Genomic DNA, 22,263 nt, shown 5'->3' with positions numbered 1-22,263 from the left:
AAACAACCCCACTGGGGAGATCTGTTTCAGTTCCTTCTGGACATCCCTCTGCTCTTGATCTTTAATTACTGAACATTTGTTACTTGGAATCAGTGTGTCACGAATCGTAGCATATGTTTAGTGGCAAATGTTCAGATCTGTCTGCCCTTCTTTTCCCCAATTGACTGTCAGATCAGCCGTAGTCTGTGGCTCAGCTTTAGTTTCTGTCTTCATTACAATGGATCTGAAAACATCAGCTTTCATTTCAGAAATCGATACCATCTCCACTCCTCTCCCAAAGTCTCCAAGTGGATGTTCTCCAGTGTGACCTTTCTGGCTGAAGAAGCCCAGAGCCTGCCCCTTGAAGAAGGTGTACATGTTCACGGCCCCCAGCTCTGGGGTCCTGCTGCCAGCCTCTGGCAGTGAACCTCCTCACACCCTGTCCCCTGTCCCTATAGCTCCCTGGACCTGTTCTTGCAGACAGTGGAGAAACCCTCCATGGTGGGACACAGGGTCACCTACTACATCTTCACCAACCAGCTGCCTGCTGGGCCCATGTGCCCCTCTGGGAGAGGCAGATGTTGGTGGTCCTCATGGTAACCACAGGGTTACCTACTATGTCTTCATCCACCAGCCGGCTGCCCTGCCCGTGTGCCTGTCCGGGAGGGCTGAAAGATAGTGGTCTTCATGGTGAGACACAGGGTCACCTGCTACATCTTCACTGACCAGCTGGCTGCCGGGCCCTTGTGTCCTCACCAGGAGGGCTGGAGGGTGGTGGTCCTCCAGGACGGTGGTGCCCCACACTGGCAGGTTGTGTCTGTGGAGCACATGGTGATGGTCAGCTGCTTCTGCAAGCAGCACTTCCTCCGTGAGGTGGACGACTTGGTGTGCAGGCGTAGACCTGAAGTTCTGTGACGACAGGGGTGTGGAGATCCTGTCCCCCCTCTTTGGCACCCTGTACCCTAGTTCCTACTGGGCAGCCTGCAAGGACTTCAGCTACAAGTGCCAGCCATAGTCCCAGGCCCACATCCCCAGGGATCAGGACAACATTTACTACCTGGGGGCCTTTTTTTAGGGTATTGGTGGTGGAAGTTCACTGATTGACCTTGGCCCGTCACCGTGAGATGTGGGGCGACCTGGCCAGTGGGATGGAGGCCATGTGGCATGACAAGAGCCACCTGAGCAGGTACCTGCTGGATCACAAACTCACCAAGATGCTATCCCCGGAACACCTGTGGGACCTGCAGTGACTGGGCTGTCCTTGGAGGACCTGTGGGACCCACCGCTGCTGGGCTGTCCCTTGGAGGACCTGTGGGACCTGTGGCTGCTGTGCTGTTCTCTGGAGGGCCTGTGGGACCTTCAGATGCTGGGCTGTCCCTGGAGGACCTGTGGGATCCGCAGCTGCTGGGCTACCCACCAACCCCTCCCCCATCATGAAGAAGCTGAGAGACATGGCTGTGCGCAAGAATCACCAGGACACCAGGAACATGTGAGGGGCTGCCCCCGTTTCCATCTGGGGATGCTGCCAGTGGAGCTATTAGAGCAGGTTCCTTCTTCTGTCCCTTTGAGGTAGACTGTGCGGCCCAGATGTCCAGGGCTCCCAGCCACACCAGCATATGGGAGGCCTGCCTGGGGACACAAGTTCCTCTCTTTGTGGTCACTACATTTTGATAACTTCTGGGTCATTGGCAACTGTGAACAGCTCCAGTTATATATCAGATGTTTTTCTGTGTCAATGCTGAGAATCATCTTTAAAAAGAACAGTCAAGAGAAAAGGTTTCCTCCCTGGTTCTAAACAGACACATCTTGGTGGGGCTGGGAGTGGCCCTGCAGCTGCCCTGGAGCCAGAATGGGCCCTGGCTGGGTCTTCCCTCCCAGTCCCATGGGGCTTCAGGGTCAAGGGTGTGCCGAGCCACCTGCCAGACCCCCAGTCCCCTGACTGCCAGAGGCCTTGGCTGCGGCCGCTAGCTCAGCCTCCAGGAGAATGGAACCCTCTGGGTTATATGTGGTTCCTGCCTTGGTTTTGAATGGCTATTTCTGTGCTGGTGTTTGTAAAATGTGGGCACTGGCTCCGTCTGGATGCAGGTCCTGTTGGGACTCCTCAGTGCCCACTGGTGGGTTTGCGCTTGTGCCCCCATCTGCCTGCGCTGTGTCTTCGCAAGCATTCACTGGGTGCCTGCTGTGAGCTCAGTCACCAACAAGGGTCAGAGCGTGAGAGCGAGAACTAAGATACAGGATCCCTGCTCCAGGGCCCTCCTGGGACTCATGATGACCCTGATCTCCTGACTCACTCTTTTCCTATTGTGGTGTATCAGACATACAACCGACTCTGTTAAGCACGTTTCAGTGGCAGTAAGTACATTCGCTCTTCTGGACCTGCCACCTCCATCCACTGCCACAACTTTGTCCTCACTCCAAACCGAACTCGACTCACCCTCACCCTAACCCTCCATCTCCCCTCCCCCGCCCTGGCACCCACTAGCTCCTTCCACCTCTATGAACCGGTGCTCTCCGTCCCTCACAAGTGGGGCCCTTCAGTATCAGTCCTTTGGGGACTGGCTTATTTCATGTAGCATAATGGCCTCAAGGCCTGTCCCCATGAGCCTGGAGCTGACCCACTTTCCCCCAAAGGCGTGGCTCAGCCCTTTCCTGTCTACGCCGAGCCTCCTCAGTCCCCTCTGTCCCCCTCATCTTCCTTCTCAGCCTGAAGATGATCCCAACCGATCTGCAGCTTTGAAGACCTGTTCAGTCCAGATGCCAGGAACATCCCCCAGGGGTCTCGGGCCTCACCTACCCCATCTGCCCATGTCAGGCGCCTGCATCCCGCACCAGCTGGCGACCTGCTCCTCCCACAGGTGTCCCCATCTCAGGAGAGGGAAACACCAAGTCCAGACCTTTGGAGTCCTCTGTGACTTCTCGCTTGCCACCAACTCTCCCAGTAGTGAGGTGGCTGCCTTCAGATGCTCCTCAGTTACTCCTGCGCCTCTGGTGTCTTCCTGGAACCCTGACCTGCACTTTCTGGGCGGGGGATTTGCTGGAATCCGCAGTGTGTCCTGGTGCCCCACCTTTTTGAAGGCACATTGTTGGGGCTGTCCGAGGACCCAAGACTGTGGGTCTGTGGCCTGGAGGGATCTAAGCAGAGCTGGTGGGCTGGGAGGGCTGCAGGGCACAGAGGCACGTTTCAGAAAGCTTTCCATGGTCCCAGGCATCCTACCGTTTTTTGCATCAAAGCCCTGAGATCTTTAAAATGCCAGCAGTGTTACAGTGTGGGCAGAAAATCACATGTCTCTGCACCCAACACCACCTAAACTATTGGCCCTTTCTTGTCACTTGAGCTGAATATAAAAGATTGGGAGTAGGAGCTTGAGGGCAGGTCCTGAGTCAGACTTTGTGTTTGGGGCACAAAGGCCATCCAGACGAGCTTGTGCCAAGCCTGAGGAGGGGGTCTGTGTGGAGACCCCAGATGTAGACACTGCTGTCTCCTGATGCCCCCTCAGCCCACCCCAGTGCACCTGCTGCTGGGAGAGCCCCTGCCCCCTCCTCTCTGCAGAGGGCTCTCTCCTGCTCCAGTAGTGCCTCCTCGCCTGCCAGTCATTGCCAGCCTGCAGCATGGGAGGGTAGATACCCCGATGACCTCCAGTCCTGGGGACAGAGCCAGTGTGGGTGGGGTGTGGTCTTCCAGCTGGCTTGAGTGCCAGGCCCCCACCGTTCTCACTCTCCTATGGGCTCAGTGTACTACGTCCTCCCTTAGGCTCCTTAGACCCAAGCCATCCCCTGCTCAGGGACCATTCTTGGCCCAGGCTCCACACGCTGGGATTGGGAGCAGGTCATCTGGACCTTCTGGACTCGTGCTTCCATGCCCATGGTATGGGCATAGGCTGGCCTCACAGATTCGTCAGAGACCCAGTGCAGAAAGATGCAGGCCACTACATGGGAGATGCCACGTGACCCCAGAGGGAGCACACAGGCCTTGCACAAAGCACCAGGCTCAAGGGACCCAGTGCAGGATCTGGGCACCAGGCCACAGGGCATGGGGAGTCCTGGTGGGGAGGCCCTGGCGGGAGTAGGGGTCCATAGAAGGGTCCCAGAAGAGGCAGGAGACAAGGAAGGCAATAGGACTGAGCTTCCCCGGAGGTCGATGGAAGAGTCAGAGGATCACAGAAACCTTTGGGTAAACTCAGAGGCCCTGGAGATGTTGGCTGAAATGTTGTTATTTGATCAGAAAAGATGTGTCACAAACACCCAATTAACATTGAATGAGTTACTCTTTGTTGTTTCTAGGAATCAATGTGTATGGGCCATTAGAACACACATTGCATGAAGTCTAGGATATATTTAATTTTCTTTTTATTATTATTATTATTTTAAATTTATTTTAAATTTATTTTCAGCAAAACAATATTCATTGTTTTTTGTACCACACCCAATGCTCCATGCAATCCGTGCCCTCTCTAATACCCACCACCTGGTTCCCCCAACTTCTCCCCCCTAACCACTTAAAACCCCTCAGATTGTTTTTCAGAGTCCATAGTCTCTCATGGTTCACCTCCCCTTCCAATTTCCCCCAACTCCCTTCTCCTAACTCCCCATGTCCTCCATGCTATTTGTTATGCTCCACAAATAAGTGAAACCATATGATAATTGACTCTTTCTGCTTGACTTATTTCACTCAGCATCATCTCCTCCAGTCCCATCCATGTTGCTACAAAAGTTGGGTATTCGTCCTTTCGGATGGAGGCATAAGACTCCATGGTGTATATGGACCACATCTTCCTTATCCATTCGTCTGTTGAAGGGCATCTTGGTTCTTTCCACAGTTTGGCAACCGTGGCCATTGCTACTATAAACATTGGGGTACAGATGGCCCTTCTTTTCACTACATCTGTATCTTTGGGGTAAATACCCAGTAGTACAATTGCAGGGTGATAGGGAAGTTCTATTTTTAATTTCTTGAGGAATCTCCACACTGTTCTCCAAAGAGGCTGCACCAACTTGCATTCCCACCAACAGTGTAAGAGGGTTCCCCTTTCTCCACATCCCCTCCAATACATGTTGTTTCCTGTCTTGCTAATTTTGGCCATTCTGACTGGTGTAAGGTGACATCTCAATGTGGTTTTAATTTGAATCTCCCTGATGGCTAGTGATGATGAGCATTTTTTCATGTGTCTGATAGCCATTTGTATGTCTTCATTGGAGAAGTGTCTGTTCATATCTTCTGCCCATTTTTTGATACATTATCTATTTTGTGTGTGTTGAGTTTGAGGAGTTCTTTATAGATCCTGGATATCAACCTTTTGTCTGTACTGTCATTTGCAAATATCTTCTCCCATTCCGTGGGTTGCCCAGATATGGACCCTCAACTCTATGGTCAAATAATTTTCGACAAAACAGGAAAAAATATATGGTGGAAAAAGGACAGTCTCTTCAATAATGGTGCTGGGAAAACTGGGCAACTATATGTAGAAGAATGAAACTCGACCATTCTCTTACACCATGCACAAAGATAAACTCAAAATGGATAAAAGACCTCAATGTGAGACAGGAATCCATCAGAATCCTAGAGGAGAACATAGGCAGTAATCTCTTTGATATCAGCCACAGCAATTTCTTTCAAGATATGGCTCCAAAGGCAAAGGAAACAAAAGCCAAAATAAACTTCTGGAGCTTCATCAAAATAAAAAGCTTCTGCACAGCAAAGGAAACAGTCAAGAAAACAAAGAGGCAACCCACGGAATGGGAGAAAACACTGCTTCGATGATCTGTTTGTTTCTGAGAGAGGCGTGTTAAGATCTCCTACTATTAGTGTATTCATATCAATATGACTCTTTATCTTGATTAACAGTTTCTTATTTAATTGGCTGCTCCCATATTGGGGACATAGATATTTACAATTGTTAGATCATCTTGGTGGATAGTCCCTTTAAGAATGATGTAGTGTCCTCTGTATCTCTGACTACAGTCTTTAGTTTAAAATCTAATTTATCTGATATGAGAATCACTACCCCGGCCTTCTTTTGAGGCTCATTGGCATGAAAGATGCTTCTCCATCCCTTCACTTTCAGTCTGGGTGTATCTTTAGGTTCAAAATGGGTCTCTTGTAGACAACATATGGATGGGTCCTGTCATTTTATCCAATCTGCAACCCTATGCCATTTTATGGGCGCATTTAGGCCATTCACATTGAGAGTGATTATTGATAGATACGTTTTTATTGACATCGTGTTGCCTTTGAAGTCTTTCTTTCTGTAGACTGTCTCTATATTTCTGTTCAATGCTATTCTTAGGATTTTTCCTCTTTTATAGAACCCCCCTTAATATTTCCTGCAGTGTTGCCTTGGTGGTTGCATAGTCTTTTAAGTCTTGCCGGTCTTGGAAAATCTTTATCTCTCCCTCCATTTTGAATGTCAGTCTTGCTGGATAAAGTATTCTTGGCTGCATGTTCTTCTTATTTAGTGCCCTGAATATATCTTGCCAGCCTCTTCTGGCTTGCCAGGTCTCTGTGGACAGGCCTGATGTTATGCTGATGGGCTTTCCTCTGTAAGTAAGGAGCCTCTTTGTCCTAGAGGCTTTCAAGAGATTATACCTACAATTATAATTCCTCAATTTGACTATCAGATGTCGTGATGTTTTTTTTGGAATCTATAATCTTGGGTGGAGACAGTTTGGCCTCTAGTACATGAACGCTGGTTCCATTTGCGAGATTGGGAAAATTTTCATGAAGAACTTGTTCCACTATATCTTCCAGACTTCTTTCTTTCTCCTCCCCTTCAGGAATTCCAATAATTCTGACGCTGGAACGTTCCATGGTATCATTTATTTCCCTGATTCTGTTTTCGTGGTTTCTAAGCTGTTTGCTGCAGGCTTCCTCCTGATCCTTTCTCTCTATCTGTTTGTCCTCCAGATCACTAATTCTATCTTCTGTCTCAGTAACCCTAGCTTTGAGAGAATTTAGATTAGATTGGAACTCATTGAGAGCATTGTGAACCTCAGCCCTGGTAACTTTTAGCTCTGCCCTAACATTGTGAAAATCTTCTCTGGTCGCCTTCAGCTCGGCCCTAATCAATTCCATTTGGTCATCCACGGCTTTCTCCAACCTAGCTATTGCCTGGATAATTGTTAGCCTGAATTCTCTTTCTGACATATTGTCTATGTTGATAGCCGTTAGCTCTGTTGCAGAAGTTCCATCCTCTGTATTTTTCTTCTGTTGGGCATTCCTCCTCCTAGTCATTTTGGTGAGAGATGACTGAACAGATGTAGCTGGATGTATCGGAATGTATTTAATTTTCATTATTTTTCAGGACTAGATTTTTCCTGAGGAAATGCCAAGCATGTGTCTTTCCATTCTTTTCTTTGTGAAATGGGCCTCTGTTTTCAGGAGCAGATTCCTGGTGCTCATCACCACTGCGAGCCCTGAGGACGACCCCCCGTCCCCTCCCATAATGGATGTGACCAAATGGGTGGAGAGGTGCTCACTGATGAAGCCCCAGTGTTCAGTATAGAGCAGGGACCCCAGGTCCTCCCCTGAATGAGGGGGGGCATGAGGGAGGATGGGGGGAGGGAAGTGAGCGGAGGAAAGGGGGGATGGGGGAGGGATGATGGCAGGGCGGGGGGATGAGAGCGAGGGAAGGAGGAGGCCGAGAGGGAGGCAGGAAGGGAGGAGCATGGAGTCAGGGAGGGCAGGGAGGGGTAGAGGGGAAGGACGGGGGGGGGGGGGATGATGGGATAAATAAATGAGTAGGGAGAGAGGGAGAGAAAGCCCAAGAGTCAGGCCACACATCAGGAGTCAGTATTTTGGGTGAGGTCTGAGGAAATCACAGCCAAGCCCTGCATGGTGGCTCGGGGCTGGTCCATCTGTCCTCCCAGTGCTGACCTTCCTTCTCCTTGGCCCTCTGTCATCCTGGATCCTCTCTACGTCCTCCTTAAACTATTATGAATGTCCCCAGGAGCAGGGTGGCAGGAGTGGGGTCTCAGAGGGGCTGCCTCGATCCTGTGCCCCAGACCACACTGAGAAAGGAGCCCCAGGACATTGTGTCAGGAGGACGGGGATGAGGATCCCCTCCATCTCCTTGGGCATGAACACTGTTCCATTCCCTGCTGTCTCACCACTGCTGTGCCCAATCCTACTGAAAACACATCCGTGGCCAACCGAGCCAGAGTTTCTGGGGGTGAGTCCCAGGCTGAGCCCTCCTAGGTGACAGGTGGACCTGTGGCCTGGGATGGGTGCCGCTCACGGTTGTCTCAGACAGGGGTGCCTGTCCGCCTTCTCTCCAGGGGCCCTGCATCGGACCTCTGCTTCCTCACGTTCTCCCCAGGGCTGCTGGTCCCCAGACCAGACACCTGCCAGTCTGAGGGGGACCAGCACTGCCTCCCCAGGGTTTCCTTTGCCTGAGTCCTTCCCCGGGAGCTCCTGCATCTCCTGACTCATAGTGCCCGTGTGCCTCTCCTCCCCCTTGAACTTGCACGTGTCTAGTCTCTGTCCCTGTCTCTGTCCCTGTGGGGCCCAGTGACTTGGAGCATGGAGTGGAGCAGACCCATGGGAGACCTTTCTCTGGCCTAGGGTTGTGAGCGATGCTTTTGCCCTCCGCGGTGTGTCTTCCAGCTTTCTGCATTTCCCTGGTTTCTGTGTGGGCCACAGGAGGAAACAGCCGTGTCCTGTCTGGGGACCGACTGTGGTGTCCCAGCAGGAACAGGGGCCTTGGCCCCGAGATTGTGCCCAGAATTCCTAAAGGGGTCCCTAGGATGACATCTCCTCTGTAATCCATTGGGCGTCTCAACATCCAATAAGGGAAATTCTATGTCAAACAGAGAGAAGAAACAAAAACCAAGCCAAAAAAAAAAAAAAAAAAAGAAAACAAACAAACAAACAAACCCAAACCAAACCAAAGCAAACCAAACCCCAAACAAGGGCCCTTTGAAAATAGGTGCAGACACAAAGGCACCTATTGAGGGATTCCACTTCCAGAAACCTCCAGAACACGTGCAGGAACAGAAAGAGAAAGCAGCTTAGGGCTTGCGAGGGGCCAGGCTGGGGGGAACAATGGGCAGGAGGGCTTGGGCTCAGGGTCTCCTCCTTTGGGGAAGGAGATAGCCTGCAACGATGTTCTGGGGCGTGGTGGCACAGCGTTGGGAATGCTCTTCATGCTCATGATGTGTTCAAGGGAAAACAAGAACTTTTATTTAAAATAAATAATACACAGCATACAGGAGATGGACGGCGACTAGAACGGTGACTCCATACAGGAGAGGAAGAACACAAGGAGGGGGGATGAAACATTCTGGGGGGATGTCGGGGTCAGGGGATGGAACTGACGGCATTTTTCTGGGGAGATCTCCCCGCAGAGTTGTGGGCTCTGGATGCGGGTCTGGGAGTCCCGCAGGAGAAGGTGTTGGGGCAGGGGTTGGGCTAGGGGCGGGGACAGGGTCAGCAGTAGTGGCCAGTGCAGGATCCAGAGCAGGAGCTGGGTCAGAGGCAGGAACAGGAGCACAGGCAAGGGCAGGGAAAGGAGCAGGAGCAAATGAGAGGGACTGGGTCTGGGGCGGGAACAGGGGCCTAGGCAGGGCCAGGGGAAGGGGCAGTGGTCCTGGCAGGGCCAGGGGAAGGGATGGCGGCAGTTGAAGGGGAAGACGCAGGGGCAGGAGCTGGGTCTGGGGCAGGAACAGGGGCGCAGGCAGGGAAAGAGGAGGCCTTCTTGGCAGGGGCAGGGCCAGGGGCAGGGCCAGGGGCAAGACCAGGGGTAGGACCTGGGTCTGGGGCAGGTGCAGGGGCAGTGGCCCTGGCAGGGAAAGGAGAAAGGACAGGGGCAGGGGCAGGGGCAGACGCAGGGGCAGGGGAAGGGGCAGGAGCAGGAACTGAGGCAAGTGCACTGGTGATGACTGGTTCAGGGTCAAGGGCAGGAGCTGGGTCTGGGGTGGGAACAGGGGCCTAGGCAGGGCCAGGGGAAGGGGCAGTGGTCCTGGCAGGGCCAGGGGAAGGGATGGCAGCAGTTGAAGGGGAAGACACAGGGACAGGGCCTGGGTCTGGGGCAGGAACAGGGGCACAGGCTGGGAAAGTGGAGGCCTTCCTGGCAGACGCAGGGGCAGGGGCAGGGCCAGGGGCAAGACCAGGGGTAGGACCTGGGTCTGGGGCAGGTGCAGGGGCAGTGGCCCTGGCAGGGAAAAGAGAAAGGACAGGGGCAGGGGCAGACGCAGGGGCAGGGGAAGGGGCAGGAGCAGGAGCAGGAGCAGGAGCAGGAGCAGGAACTGAGGCAAGTGCCTTGGTGATGACTGGTGCAGGGTCAAGGGCAGGAGCTGGGTCTGGGGCAGGAACAGGGGCACCGGCAGGGAAAGAGGAGGCCTTCCTGGCAGGGGCAGGGGCAGGGTCAGGGTCAGGGACAGGGTCAGGGGCAGGGGCAGGGGCAAGAACAGGGTTAGGATTTGGGTCTGGGGCAGGTGTAGGGGCAGGTGCAGGGGCAGGACCTGGGTCTGGGGCACGTGCCGGGGCAGGTGCAGGGGCAGTGTCCCTGTCAGGGAAAGGAGAAGGGGTAGGAGCAGGGGAATGGGCACGGGCAGGAGCTGGGGCAAGGGCAGGGGTGATGGCCTGGGCCAGGTCAAGGGCAGGAGCTGGGTCTGGGGCGGGAACAGGGGCCTAGGCAGGGCTAGGGGAAGGGGGAGTGTTCCTGGCAGGGCCAGGGGAAGGGATGGCGGCAGTTGAAGGGGAAGACGCAGGGACAGGGCCTGGGTCTGGGGCAGGAACAGGGAAAGTGGAGGCCTTCCTGGCAGGGGCAGGGGCAGGGGCAGGGCCAGGGGCAAGACCACGGGTAGGACCTGGGTCTGGGGCAAGTGCAGGGGCAGTGGCCCTGGCAGGGAAAAGAGAAAGGACAGGGGCAGGGGCAGACGCAGGGGCAGGAGTAGGAGCAGGAACTGAGGCAAGTGCCTTGGTGATGACTGGGGCAGGGTCAAGGGCAGGAGCTGGGTCTGGGGCAGGAACAGGGGCACCGGCAGGGAAAGTGGAGGCCTTCCAGGCAGGGGCACGGGAAGGGGCAAGGGAAAGGGCAGGAACAGGGTTAGGACCTGGGTCTGGGGCCGGTGCAGGGGCAGGTGCCTGGGCAGTGGCCCTGGCACGGAAAGGCGAAGGGATAGGGGTGGGGGAAGGGGCAGGGGCAGGGGCAGGAGCTGGGGCAAGGGCAGGGGTGATGGCCTGGGCGAGGTCAAGGGCAGGAGCTGGGTCTGGGGCAGGAACAGGGGCCCAGGGAGGGGTCGGGGAAGGGGTGGGACCAAGGGAGGATCTGGGTCAAGGGCCAGAACAGGAGCCCAGGCAGGGGCAGGGGAAGTGGGAGTCGCTCTGGCAGGGGCAGGGGAAGGGGGAGCGGCAGGAGCAGGGGCAGGAGCAGGAGCAGGAGCCAGCTCTCCCCGGACAGCATCAGCATCTTCGTGGGCAGGCGCCCCGGCACTTGTGGGCTCCCGGTCTCCCGCCGAAGTGACTCCAGACACCATGTGCCCCTCCGGAGTTGCTGAAGTTGGGAGTGGGTCTAGCTCCTCCACTGGAGAAGCTGAGAGAGGAGAGAAGGTCACCCACGGGCCTGCCTCTCCCTGTGGCTTTGCAGAGACAGAGCCCAGCCCGGGGCCTCCCGGAGAAGCCGCAGCCACGAAGGAACCCTCCCGGGGACGTCTCCCCGACTGCAGTCCACCCCCTGGGTGCTCCGAGCCAAGTCGAGGCTCCTGGCCCCACACCGGCCTGTGGGGGCTTCTCCCTGTGGGGCCCAGCACCGACCCCTCCCCACACAGCCACAGGCACCCCACCCCAGCCTTCTCACCCTCGGACTTGGCCTCCGTGGGCTCCGTGTCCAGGACCGCAGTCCAGTGGAGTACCGCGGGCAGTGTTCTGGGAGGTACCGGAGGCCTTCCCAGGACCGGGGACTCCGGGGTCGGGGAGGAGTGCGTGTCTTCCCGCCTCCTTCCTAGTTCATCCGTGGCCTGCCAAGGCAGAGACGGGGAGTGTGCAAGAGGCGTCAGAGCCCTGCCCGGCCGTACCCACCGTGCTCCTGCCCAGTGCCCCTGCTTCTCCCAGATCCCACGCAGACCTGTGCGTGCACAGCCCCGCACCTGGGTCAGTGACCCGTCCCTGCAGGGTCTCAGGATCAACCCTGGGCAGAAGGGTGCAGCCCCCACACTCCGTCCCACCTAGCCAGCCTTAACCTGGGGTGTGAACATGACCTGCCCACCAGGCATCTGACCCCTCATCAGGCTGCTCCTGCTCGGGGCATCTCCACCCCCCATGAGCTCTCTTTACACACACACACACACACACACACACACACACACACACACACGGGGAGGAGACGTAGGCCTACACGGGTCGGTCAGAAGGTGTGGGGCTGTCTGACTTGAGCCTCCCGGTGTCACCTTTTGATTCTTTTTGCCAAAGGGCCAGAGTCGTCGGGGAAGCCTGACACGACCTGCCCAGTGGGGGGACGTGTTTGGCGGGCGAGCTCTCCTCTGCCTGCATCCTCTGGGCTTCGGTAGGCAGCAGCAGAACATGGCGCTTCCTTCAGGATCTGCCCAGAAATGAGCTGGGCAGGGGGGTTTTCTCTGGAATGTGGGTGCCTGGATACGTGGGTTCCAATTCCGTTGGGCTGTGTCGTCAGGGAAGTGAGGTCACCACTGCCTGGGGGCTCCTTACCCGACTTCCTGCTCCCACCAGAGCTCCCTGAGGGCGCCCCTCCCCCAGCTGCTCAAGGCTCCCCCTCCACCCCATGCCCTGTCCATCCAGTGACCCCCACACAGCCTCCCCACAGCCCCTGGGAGGCCTGGGTGCAGCAGTTGTCCCCGCTGGGAGGGCCCAGAATTGGGTTCGGACCGGGCTCCTGCTCCTGCCCAGGACTGTGAGCCCGCACACACCCTGTGGCTCTCAGGGCTTCCCCAGTCTCCCCATCTGCACACTGGGGGTGTCCTGGCTTCTCCTTCTAGGGATGCCATCAGGGGTAGGACCCCTGCATACATTCCATCCCCGCTCTCCCAGGAGGCTGGTGCACACACTTGGCCAGGCACGGGTGAGCCAGGGGCTGGGCGGGGGCATGGAACACGGCCCAGAGGGGCCTGGATCTGCTCTGGGATCCAGGCAAAGCCACCGTCCTCCTGCCTGGATGGTCCGGGATGGGACCATCCCCCGTGGCAAGGTTGCAGTGCATGGCTTCTGACCTTGGTGACACAGACTTCCCGGGGCTCCCATTAGATGGAGGTCCAAGGGCCTCGTCTGCGCCCATGTGCTGGCCAGCCCCCACAGGGGACCCCGGGCATTCCCGAATCCGTCCTCCCAGGGTGGATGGCGCGTGGGACTGAGAAGGGGACAAAATGTTTGGCTGCCATTTCCCAGCCGATGGAGGAAAGTCTGGGACTTCTCCTGGTTCCCTCTCTCCTGGGTTCAGTGTCTGTCTCTGTCTTTGTCTTTGTCTCTGTGCCTGCGTCTGTCTCTGTTCCTGGGTGTCTCCCAGGAGCCGGATCTGGGGGCTCCAGGGGTGATGGGAGAAACCTCCAAAGTCTCCCTTGTCCCTGTTTCCCTCTCCTGGGCTGGTGCTCGGTTCCTTGCTAAGTAAGGCCTTCTCACCCTGAGCAGAGTTCTGACTCTGGAACCTCTTCTCAGTGGGGACCCTGAGGCTGCAACAAGGAGGGTCCTGACCTGGGTCCCCAGACCAGGGGTCCAGTGCTCTGCCACATTCTGCAAGCCCACAAGGTCAGCCCCCCGAGCCCCCAGGCTGTCTTCTGCTCAGAAGGACCTCGAGGGAGTCCAAAGCATTTCCCAAGACTGGGAGCACAGTGGGTCAGGGGAGAGAGATTCAAGGCCAATAGGCTCTTCTACAAGCCTGTGGGAGACTAGGGACACCCTGTCTCTATGGCCCCACTGATAGAAGAGGAAGGGGAGGCCTTCGGTGCTGTAGCCCTGTCCACACTGGGGGGTACCTCTTCCTACTTCTAGTAGTCCAGGGTGGTGATGGACACCAGGCCCCAGACCCTGTCCCCACCCAGTGCCCTGGCAAAGCCCCTGGGCCCCTTGGGGACCCCTTGACCATCAGCCTGTCCTGTCTCCCCTCCCCATGCTTTGGATCTCGGTCCTTGCCAGGAGTCCTGATGCCCCCGACCCCATGGCCCCGCTGTCTCCAACCTCTTTCTTCTTTCCCCCTTGTTACCCACCATTTTCCCAGGGTGTCTCCCCCTCTGACCCCTAGCTGGGCAGAGTGGGGTGTGTGTGTGTGTGTGTGTGTGTGTGTGTGTGTGCACGCTCAATCACATATGCCTCTAGCTGTCTGGGGATGCCCGAGGTCATGTCCCCACATGGGATGGGGTGGGTAGCTCTCCCCAAGGATCTGAGGAGCTCTCACTTTCAAAGCAAACCTCATGGGAGGGTCAGGAATTGCCTAGGACTGGAGGGAAGCTCTGCTCCTTGGACTCTGTACCCGATTTTTGTCCTGGGCCAGTCGCTGCCTCTCTTGAGCCCAGGTTCCCAACTGTCCCTGAGGGTTGGACATGGAAACGCTTGAACCTGGCTGTTCCTCCAGGGGTAGGTGGAGGAAAGGTGCACCAGGCACACAGACCTCCATTCCGAGAGGGCCAGGTGTGCCCAGGAGACCTGCACACAGCACCTGTCCCATGACCCAGCCTTGTGGTGGATGCGTACCCACCATGGCGCTGTCCATGACTGGTCCCCCATGTTCCCTCACCACTGCCAAGTGCTCTGTGGCCCCAAAGTCTGCTGAGCACCGGAACCGTGCCTATCCTGGGAAGCAAGGCTCAGGGTGCAAGGCCAGGCGGGTTGGACATCTGGGGATGCAAAGGTCATCCAGTACCCCCCACCCAGCGGGCCTAGAATTCAGAATCCGTCCCAGGGTCCTGCTCAATGAGGGCTTGAGCCAGAGGACTTGGAGTCATCAGTGGAGGCCAAATCAGGACAGGGAGATCAGTGGGCCCCTTCCACTTCTCTCTCCCTCTGCTGGGTCTTCCTGGTTGTTCCCTGGGACAGAGGCCCAGCCTGTCCTTGGATAGAGCCCTGGCTTGAGTCGGTGGGTGGGAAGGAGGACAGGGAAGGTTAGGGTTTGAGTTAGGGTTTTGGGTTAGGGTGAGGGTTATAGTTAGGGTTAGGGTTAGGGTCAGGTTCAGGGTCAGGCTCAGGGTCAGGGTCAGGGTAAGTTTTAGGGTTACGGTCAGGGTTAGGGTCAGGGTCAGGGCCAGGGTTAGGGATAGGGTCAGGGTTAGGTTTAGGGACGGGGTCAAGGTCAGGGTCAGGGTCAGGGTTCAGGTCAGGGCCAGGGTTAGGGTTAGGGTCAAAGTCAGGTTTCAGTTTAGGTGCCAGTTTAGGGTAGGGTCAGGGTTAGGGTTAAGTTCAGGGTCAGGGTAGGGTCAGGGTTAGGGTTTGGGGTTAGGGTTAGGGTTAGTGTTAGGGTTGTGGTTAGGATAGGGTTAGACAGGTGTAGGGTCAGGCTTAGGGTTAGGCTTTAGGGTTGGGGTTAGGGTTAGAATCAGGGTTAGGTTTAGGGTCAGGGTCCTTGTTAGGGTCAGGGTCAGGGTTAGGGTTAGGCTTAGGGTCAGGGTCGTGGTCAGTGCTACCGTCTGGGTAAGGGTCAGGGTCAGTGTTAGTGTTAGGGTAGGGCCAGTGTCAGGGTTAGGGTAAGTTTTAGGGTTAGGGTTAAGGTTAGGGTTAGTGTTAGGGTCAGGGCCAGGGTCTGGGTTAGGGTTAGGGTTAGGGTTAGGGTCAGGGTCAGGGTTAGGACCGGGGTTAGGGTTTGGCTCAGGGTTATGTTTAGGGACAGGGTCATGGTCAGGGTCAGTGTTCTGGTCAGGGCCAGGTTTAGGTTTTTGGTCTGAGTCAGGGTTCATTGTAGGTTCCAGTTTAGGGTCAGGGTTAGGGTTAGGTTCAGGGTCAGGGTTAGGGTTAGGGTTAGGGCTTGGGGTTAGGGTTAGGGTTAGAGTTAGGGGTGGGGTTAGGGTAGGGTTAGACAGGGTTAGGGTCTGGGTTAGGGTTAGTGTAGGGGTGTGGGTTAGGTTTAGAATCAGGGTTAAGAGTAAGGTCAGGGTCCGTGTTTGGGTCAGGGTCAGGGTTAGGTTTAGGGTCAGCGTCATCGGTGTTACGGTCAGGGTTAGGGTCAGGCTCACCGTCAGCGTCAGGGTCAGTGTTAGGGTCAGGGTTTGTTTCTTGGTTACGGTCAGGGTCAGCTTGAGGGTATTGTTAGGGTTAGGGTCAGGCTCACAATCAGTGTCCGGGTCAGGGTTAGGGTTAGGGTTAGGGTTAGCGTTTAGGGTTAGGGTTAGTGTTAGGGTCAGGGTCAGGGTCACGGTCAGGGTCAGGCTTAGGGTTAGGGTTAGGGTTAGGGTTAGCGTTTAGGGTCAGGGTCCGTGTTAGGGTCAGGGTCAGGCTGAGGTTTAGGGTCAGCGTCATCGGTGTTACGGTCAGGGTTTGGGTCAGGCGCACCGTCAGGGTCAGGGTCAGTGTTAGGGTCAGGGTTTGTTTCTTGGTTAGGGTCAGGGTCAGCTTCAGGGTATGGTTAGGGTTAGGGTCAGGCTCACAGTCAGGGTCCGGGTCAGGGTTAGGAGTTACGGTTAGGGTTAGGGTTCGGGTTAGAGTTCGGGTTAGGGTCAGGGTTAGGGTCAAGGTCAGGGTCAGGGTCATGTTTAGGCTTTGGGTCAGAGTCAGGGTTCAGTTTGGTTCCAGTTTAGGGTCAGGGTCAGGGTTAGGGTTAGGTTCAGGGTCAGGGTTAGGGTCCGGGTTAGGGCTTGTGGTTAGGATTGGGGTTAGTGTTAGGGTTGGGGTTAGGGTAGGGTGAGACAGGGTTAGGTTCAGGGTTAGGGCTAGTGTAGGGGTTAGGGTTAGGTTTAGAATCAGGGTTAGGTTTAGGGTCACGGTCCGTGTTAGGGTCAGGGTCAGGGTGAGGTTTAGGGTCAGCGTCATTTGTGTTACGGTCAGGCTTAGGGTCAGGCTCACCGTCAGCGTCAGGGTCAGTGTTAGGGTCAGGGTTTGTTTCTTGGTTAGGGTCAGGGTCAGCTTCAGGGTATGGTTAGGTTTAGGGTCAGACTCACAGTCAGGGTCCTGGTCAGGGTTAGGCGTTAGTGTTAGTGTTAGGGTTAGGGTTAGGGTTCGGGTTTGGGTTCAGGTTTACGATTTGAGGTTAGGGTTTGCGTTCGCGTTGAGGTTCGGTGTTAGGGTTATGGTTTAGGGTTCGGGTTCGGGTTCCGATTCGGCTTAGTATTAGGGTTCTGGTTCGGGTTAGGATTAGGCCCTGCATGGTGGCTCGGGGCTGGTCCATCTGTCCTCCCAGTGCTGACCTTCCTTCTCCTTGGCCCTCTGTCATCCTGGATCCTCTCTACGTCCTCCTTAAACTATTATGAATGTCCCCAGGAGCAGGGTGGCAGGAGTGGGGTCTCAGAGGGGCTGCCTCGATCCTGTGCCCCAGACCACACTGAGAAAGGAGCCCCAGGACATTGTGTCAGGAGGACGGGGATGAGGATCCCCTCCATCCCCTTGGGCATGAACACTGTTCCATTCCCTGCTGTCTCACCACTGCTGTGCCCAATCCTACTGAAAACATATCCGTGGCCAACCGAGCCAGAGTTTCTGGGGGTGAGTCCCAGGCTGAGCCCTCCTAGGTGACAGGTGGACCTGTGGCCTGGGATGGGTGCCGCTCACGGTTGTCTCAGACAGGGGTGCCTGTCCGCCTTCTCTCCAGGGGCCCTGCATCGGACCTCTGCTTCCTCACGTTCTCCCCAGGGCTGCTGGTCCCCAGACCAGACACCTGCCAGTCTGAGGGGGACCAGCACTGCCTCCCCAGGGTTTCCTTTGCCTGAGTCCTTCCCCGGGAGCTCCTGCATCTCCTGACTCATAGTGCCCGTGTGCCTCTCCTCCCCCTTGAACTTGCACGTGTCTAGTCTCTGTCCCTGTCTCTGTCCCTGTGGGGCCCAGTGACTTGGAGCATGGAGTGGAGCAGACCCATGGGAGACCTTTCTCTGGCTTAGGGTTGTGAGCGATGCTTTTGCCCTCCGCGGTGTGTCTTCCAGCTTTCTGCATTTCCCTGGTTTCTGTGTGGGCCACAGGAGGAAACAGCCGTGTCCTGTCTGGGGACCGACTGTGGTGTCCCAGCAGGAACAGGGGCCTTGGCCCCGAGATTGTGCCCAGAATTCCTAAAGGGGTCCCTAGGATGACATCTCCTCTGTAATCCATTGGGCGTCTCAACATCCAATAAGGGAAATTCTATGTCAAACAGAGAGAAGAAACAAAAACCAAGCCAAAAAAAAAAAAAAAAAAAAGAAAACAAACAAACAAACAAACCCAAACCAAACCAAAGCAAACCAAACCCCAAACAAGGGCCCTTTGAAAATAGGTGCAGACACAAAGGCACCTATTGAGGGATTCCACTTCCAGAAACCTCCAGAACACGTGCAGGAACAGAAAGAGAAAGCAGCTTAGGGCTTGCGAGGGGCCAGGCTGGGGGGAACAATGGGCAGGAGGGCTTGGGCTCAGGGTCTCCTCCTTTGGGGAAGGAGATAGCCTGCAACGATGTTCTGGGGCGTGGTGGCACAGCGTTGGGGATGCTCTTCATGCTCATGATGTGTTCAAGGGAAAACAAGAACTTTTATTTAAAATAAATAATACACGGCATACAGGAGATGGACGGAGACTAGAATGGTGACTCCGTACAGGAGAGGAAGGACACAAGGAGGGGGGATGAAACATTCTGGGGGGATGTCGGGGTCAGGGGATGGAACTGACGGCATTTTTCTGGGGAGATCTCCCCGCAGAGTTGTGGGCTCTGGATGCGGGTCTGGGAGTCCCGCAGGAGAAGGTGTAGGGGCAGGGGTGGGGCTAGGGGTGGGGACAGGGTCAGCAGTAGTGGCCAGTGCAGGATCCAGAGCAGGAGCTGGGTCAGAGGCAGGAACAGGAGCACAGGCAAGGGCAGGGAAAGGAGCAGGAGCAAATGAGAGGGACTGGGTCTGGGGCGGGAACAGGGGCCTAGGCAGGGCCAGGGGAAGGGGCAGTGGTCCTGGCAGGGCCAGGGGAAGGGATGGCGGCAGTTGAAGGGGAAGACGCAGGGGCAGGAGCTGGGTCTGGGGCAGGAACAGGGGCGCAGGCAGGGAAAGAGGAGGCCTTCTTGGCAGGGGCAGGGCCAGGGGCAGGGCCAGGGGCAAGACCAGGGGTAGGACCTGGGTCTGGGGCAGGTGCAGGGGCAGTGGCCCTGGCAGGGAAAGGAGAAAGGACAGGGGCAGGGGCAGGGGCAGGGGCAGGGGCAGGGGCAGGCGCAGGGGCAGGGGAAGGGGCAGGAGCAGGAACTGAGGCAAGTGCCTTGGTGATGACTGGTTCAGGGTCAAGGGCAGGAGCTGGGTCTGGGGTGGGAACAGGGGCCTAGGCAGGGCCAGGGGAAGGGGCAGTGGTCCTGGCAGGGCCAGGGGAAGGGATGGCAGCAGTTGAAGGGGAAGACACAGGGACAGGGCCTGGGTCTGGGGCAGGAACAGGGGCACAGGCTGGGAAAGTGGAGGCCTTCCTGGCAGACGCAGGGGCAGGGGCAGGGCCAGGGGCAAGACCAGGGGTAGGACCTGGGTCTGGGGCAGGTGCAGGGGCAGTGGCCCTGGCAGGGAAAAGAGAAAGGACAGGGGCAGGGGCAGACGCAGGGGCAGGGGAAGGGGCAGGAGCAGGAGCAGGAGCAGGAGCAGGAGCAGGAACTGAGGCAAGTGCCTTGGTGATGACTGGTGCAGGGTCAAGGGCAGGAGCTGGGTCTGGGGCAGGAACAGGGGCACCGGCAGGGAAAGAGGAGGCCTTCCTGGCAGGGGCAGGGGCAGGGTCAGGGTCAGGGACAGGGTCAGGGGCAGGGGCAGGGGCAAGAACAGGGTTAGGATTTGGGTCTGGGGCAGGTGTAGGGGCAGGTGCAGGGGCAGGACCTGGGTCTGGGGCACGTGCCGGGGCAGGTGCAGGGGCAGTGTCCCTGTCAGGGAAAGGAGAAGGGGTAGGAGCAGGGGAATGGGCACGGGCAGGAGCTGGGGCAAGGGCAGGGGTGATGGCCTGGGCCAGGTCAAGGGCAGGAGCTGGGTCTGGGGCGGGAACAGGGGCCTAGGCAGGGCTAGGGGAAGGGGGCGTGTTCCTGGCAGGGCCAGGGAAAGGGATGGCGGCAGTTGAAGGGGAAGACGCAGGGACAGGGCCTGGGTCTGGGGCAGGAACAGGGAAAGTGGCAGGGGCAGGGGCAGGGGCAGGGGCAGGGGCAGGGGCAGGGCCAGGGGCAAGACCACGGGTAGGACCTGGTTCTGGGGCAAGTGCAGGGGCAGTGGCCCTGGCAGGGAAAAGAGAAAGGACAGGGGCAGGGGCAGACGCAGGGGCAGGAGTAGGAGCAGGAACTGAGGCAAGTGCCTTGGTGATGACTGGGGCAGGGTCAAGGGCAGGAGCTGGGTCTGGGGCAGGAACAGGGGCACCGGCAGGGAAAGTGGAGGCCTTCCAGGCAGGGGCACGGGAAGGGGCAAGGGAAAGGGCAGGAACAGGGTTAGGACCTGGGTCTGGGGCCGGTGCAGGGGCAGGTGCCTGGGCAGTGGCCCTGGCACGGAAAGGCGAAGGGATAGGGGTGGGGGAAGGGGCAGGGGCAGGGGCAGGAGCTGGGGCAAGGGCAGGGGTGATGGCCTGGGCGAGGTCAAGGGCAGGAGCTGGGTCTGGGGCAGGAACAGGGGCCCAGGGAGGGGTCGGGGAAGGGGTGGGACCAAGGGAGGATCTGGGTCAAGGGCCAGAACAGGAGCCCAGGCAGGGGCAGGGGAAGTGGGAGTCGCTCTGGCAGGGGCAGGGGAAGGGGGAGCGGCAGGAGCAGGGGCAGGAGCAGGAGCAGGAGCCAGCTCTCCCCGGACAGCATCAGCATCTTCGTGGGCAGGCGCCCCGGCACTTGTGGGCTCCCGGTCTCCCGCCGAAGTGACTCCAGACACCATGTGCCCCTCCGGAGTTGCTGAAGTTGGGAGTGGGTCTAGCTCCTCCACTGGAGAAGCTGAGAGAGGAGAGAAGGTCACCCACGGGCCTGCCTCTCCCTGTGGCTTTGCAGAGACAGAGCCCAGCCCGGGGCCTCCCGGAGAAGCCGCAGCCACGAAGGAACCCTCCCGGGGACGTCTCCCCGACTGCAGTCCACCCCCTGGGTGCTCCGAGCCAAGTCGAGGCTCCTGGCCCCACACCGGCCTGTGGGGGCTTCTCCCTGTGGGGCCCAGCACCGACCCCTCCCCACACAGCCACAGGCACCCCACCCCAGCCTTCTCACCCTCGGACTTGGCCTCCGTGGGCTCCGTGTCCAGGACCGCAGTCCAGTGGAGTACCGCGGGCAGTGTTCTGGGAGGTACCGGAGGCCTTCCCAGGACCGGGGACTCCGGGGTCGGGGAGGAGTGCGTGTCTTCCCGCCTCCTTCCTAGTTCATCCGTGGCCTGCCAAGGCAGAGACGGGGAGTGTGCAAGAGGCGTCAGAGCCCTGCCCGGCCGTACCCACCGTGCTCCTGCCCAGTGCCCCTGCTTCTCCCAGATCCCACGCAGACCTGTGCGTGCACAGCCCCGCACCTGGGTCAGTGACCCGTCCCTGCAGGGTCTCAGGATCAACCCTGGGCAGAAGGGTGCAGCCCCCACACTCCGTCCCACCTAGCCAGCCTTAACCTGGGGTGTGAACATGACCTGCCCACCAGGCATCTGACCCCTCATCAGGCTGCTCCTGCTCGGGGCATCTCCACCCCCCATGAGCTCTCTTTACACACACACACACACACACACACACACACACACACACACACACGGGGAGGAGACGTAGGCCTACACGGGTCGGTCAGAAGGTGTGGGGCTGTCTGACTTGAGCCTCCCGGTGTCACCTTTTGATTCTTTTTGCCAAAGGGCCAGAGTCGTCGGGGAAGCCTGACACGACCTGCCCAGTGGGGGGACGTGTTTGGCGGGCGAGCTCTCCTCTGCCTGCATCCTCTGGGCTTCGGTAGGCAGCAGCAGAACATGGCGCTTCCTTCAGGATCTGCCCAGAAATGAGCTGGGCAGGGGGGTTTTCTCTGGAATGTGGGTGCCTGGATACGTGGGTTCCAATTCCGTTGGGCTGTGTCGTCAGGGAAGTGAGGTCACCACTGCCTGGGGGCTCCTTACCCGACTTCCTGCTCCCACCAGAGCTCCCTGAGGGCGCCCCTCCCCCAGCTGCTCAAGGCTCCCCCTCCACCCCATGCCCTGTCCATCCAGTGACCCCCACACGGCCTCCCCACAGCCCCTGGGAGGCCTGGGTGCAGCAGTTGTCCCCGCTGGGAGGGCCCAGAATTGGGTTCGGACCGG

The 22,263-nt window shown here is 57.6% G+C and overlaps 1 protein-coding gene across 1 annotated transcript; it reads right to left on the bottom strand.

The window, feature by feature from the left end:
* Positions 1–20,051: 20,051 nt before the first annotated feature.
* Positions 20,052–22,045, bottom strand: LOC116587912 (vegetative cell wall protein gp1-like). Its single transcript, XM_032338397.1, has 4 exons — positions 21,807–22,045; positions 21,216–21,375; positions 20,227–20,951; positions 20,052–20,072 (listed from the first exon to the last, which is right to left on the bottom strand). Exons 1-4 carry the CDS (start codon positions 21,939–21,941, stop codon positions 20,052–20,054), a joined length of 1,041 nt encoding a protein of 346 aa, XP_032194288.1. The 5' UTR covers positions 21,942–22,045.
* Positions 22,046–22,263: the final 218 nt, after the last annotated feature.

The sequence above is a fragment of the Mustela erminea genome, chromosome 4, assembly GCF_009829155.1.
Source record: "Mustela erminea isolate mMusErm1 chromosome 4, mMusErm1.Pri, whole genome shotgun sequence".
NCBI lineage: Eukaryota > Metazoa > Chordata > Mammalia > Carnivora > Mustelidae > Mustela > Mustela erminea.
This window is presented reverse-complemented; position numbering and strand designations above follow the sequence as displayed.

What these genes read in the sequence shown, in the direction of transcription:
- LOC116587912 (XM_032338397.1), bottom strand. Translation starts at nt 21,941, where the DNA reads ATGTTCTGCTGCTGCCTACCGAAGCCCAGAGGATGCAGGCAGAGGAGA. An exon ending in TTGGCAAAAAGAATCAAAAG is followed by an intron (nt 21,376 to 21,806) that starts GTGACACCGGGA and finishes CTGCCTTGGCAG; the next exon opens with GCCACGGATGAACTAGGAAG. An exon ending in TGCACTTGCCCCAGAACCAG is followed by an intron (nt 20,073 to 20,226) that starts GTCCTACCCGTG and finishes TGGCCCTGCCAG; the next exon opens with GAACACGCCCCCTTCCCCTA.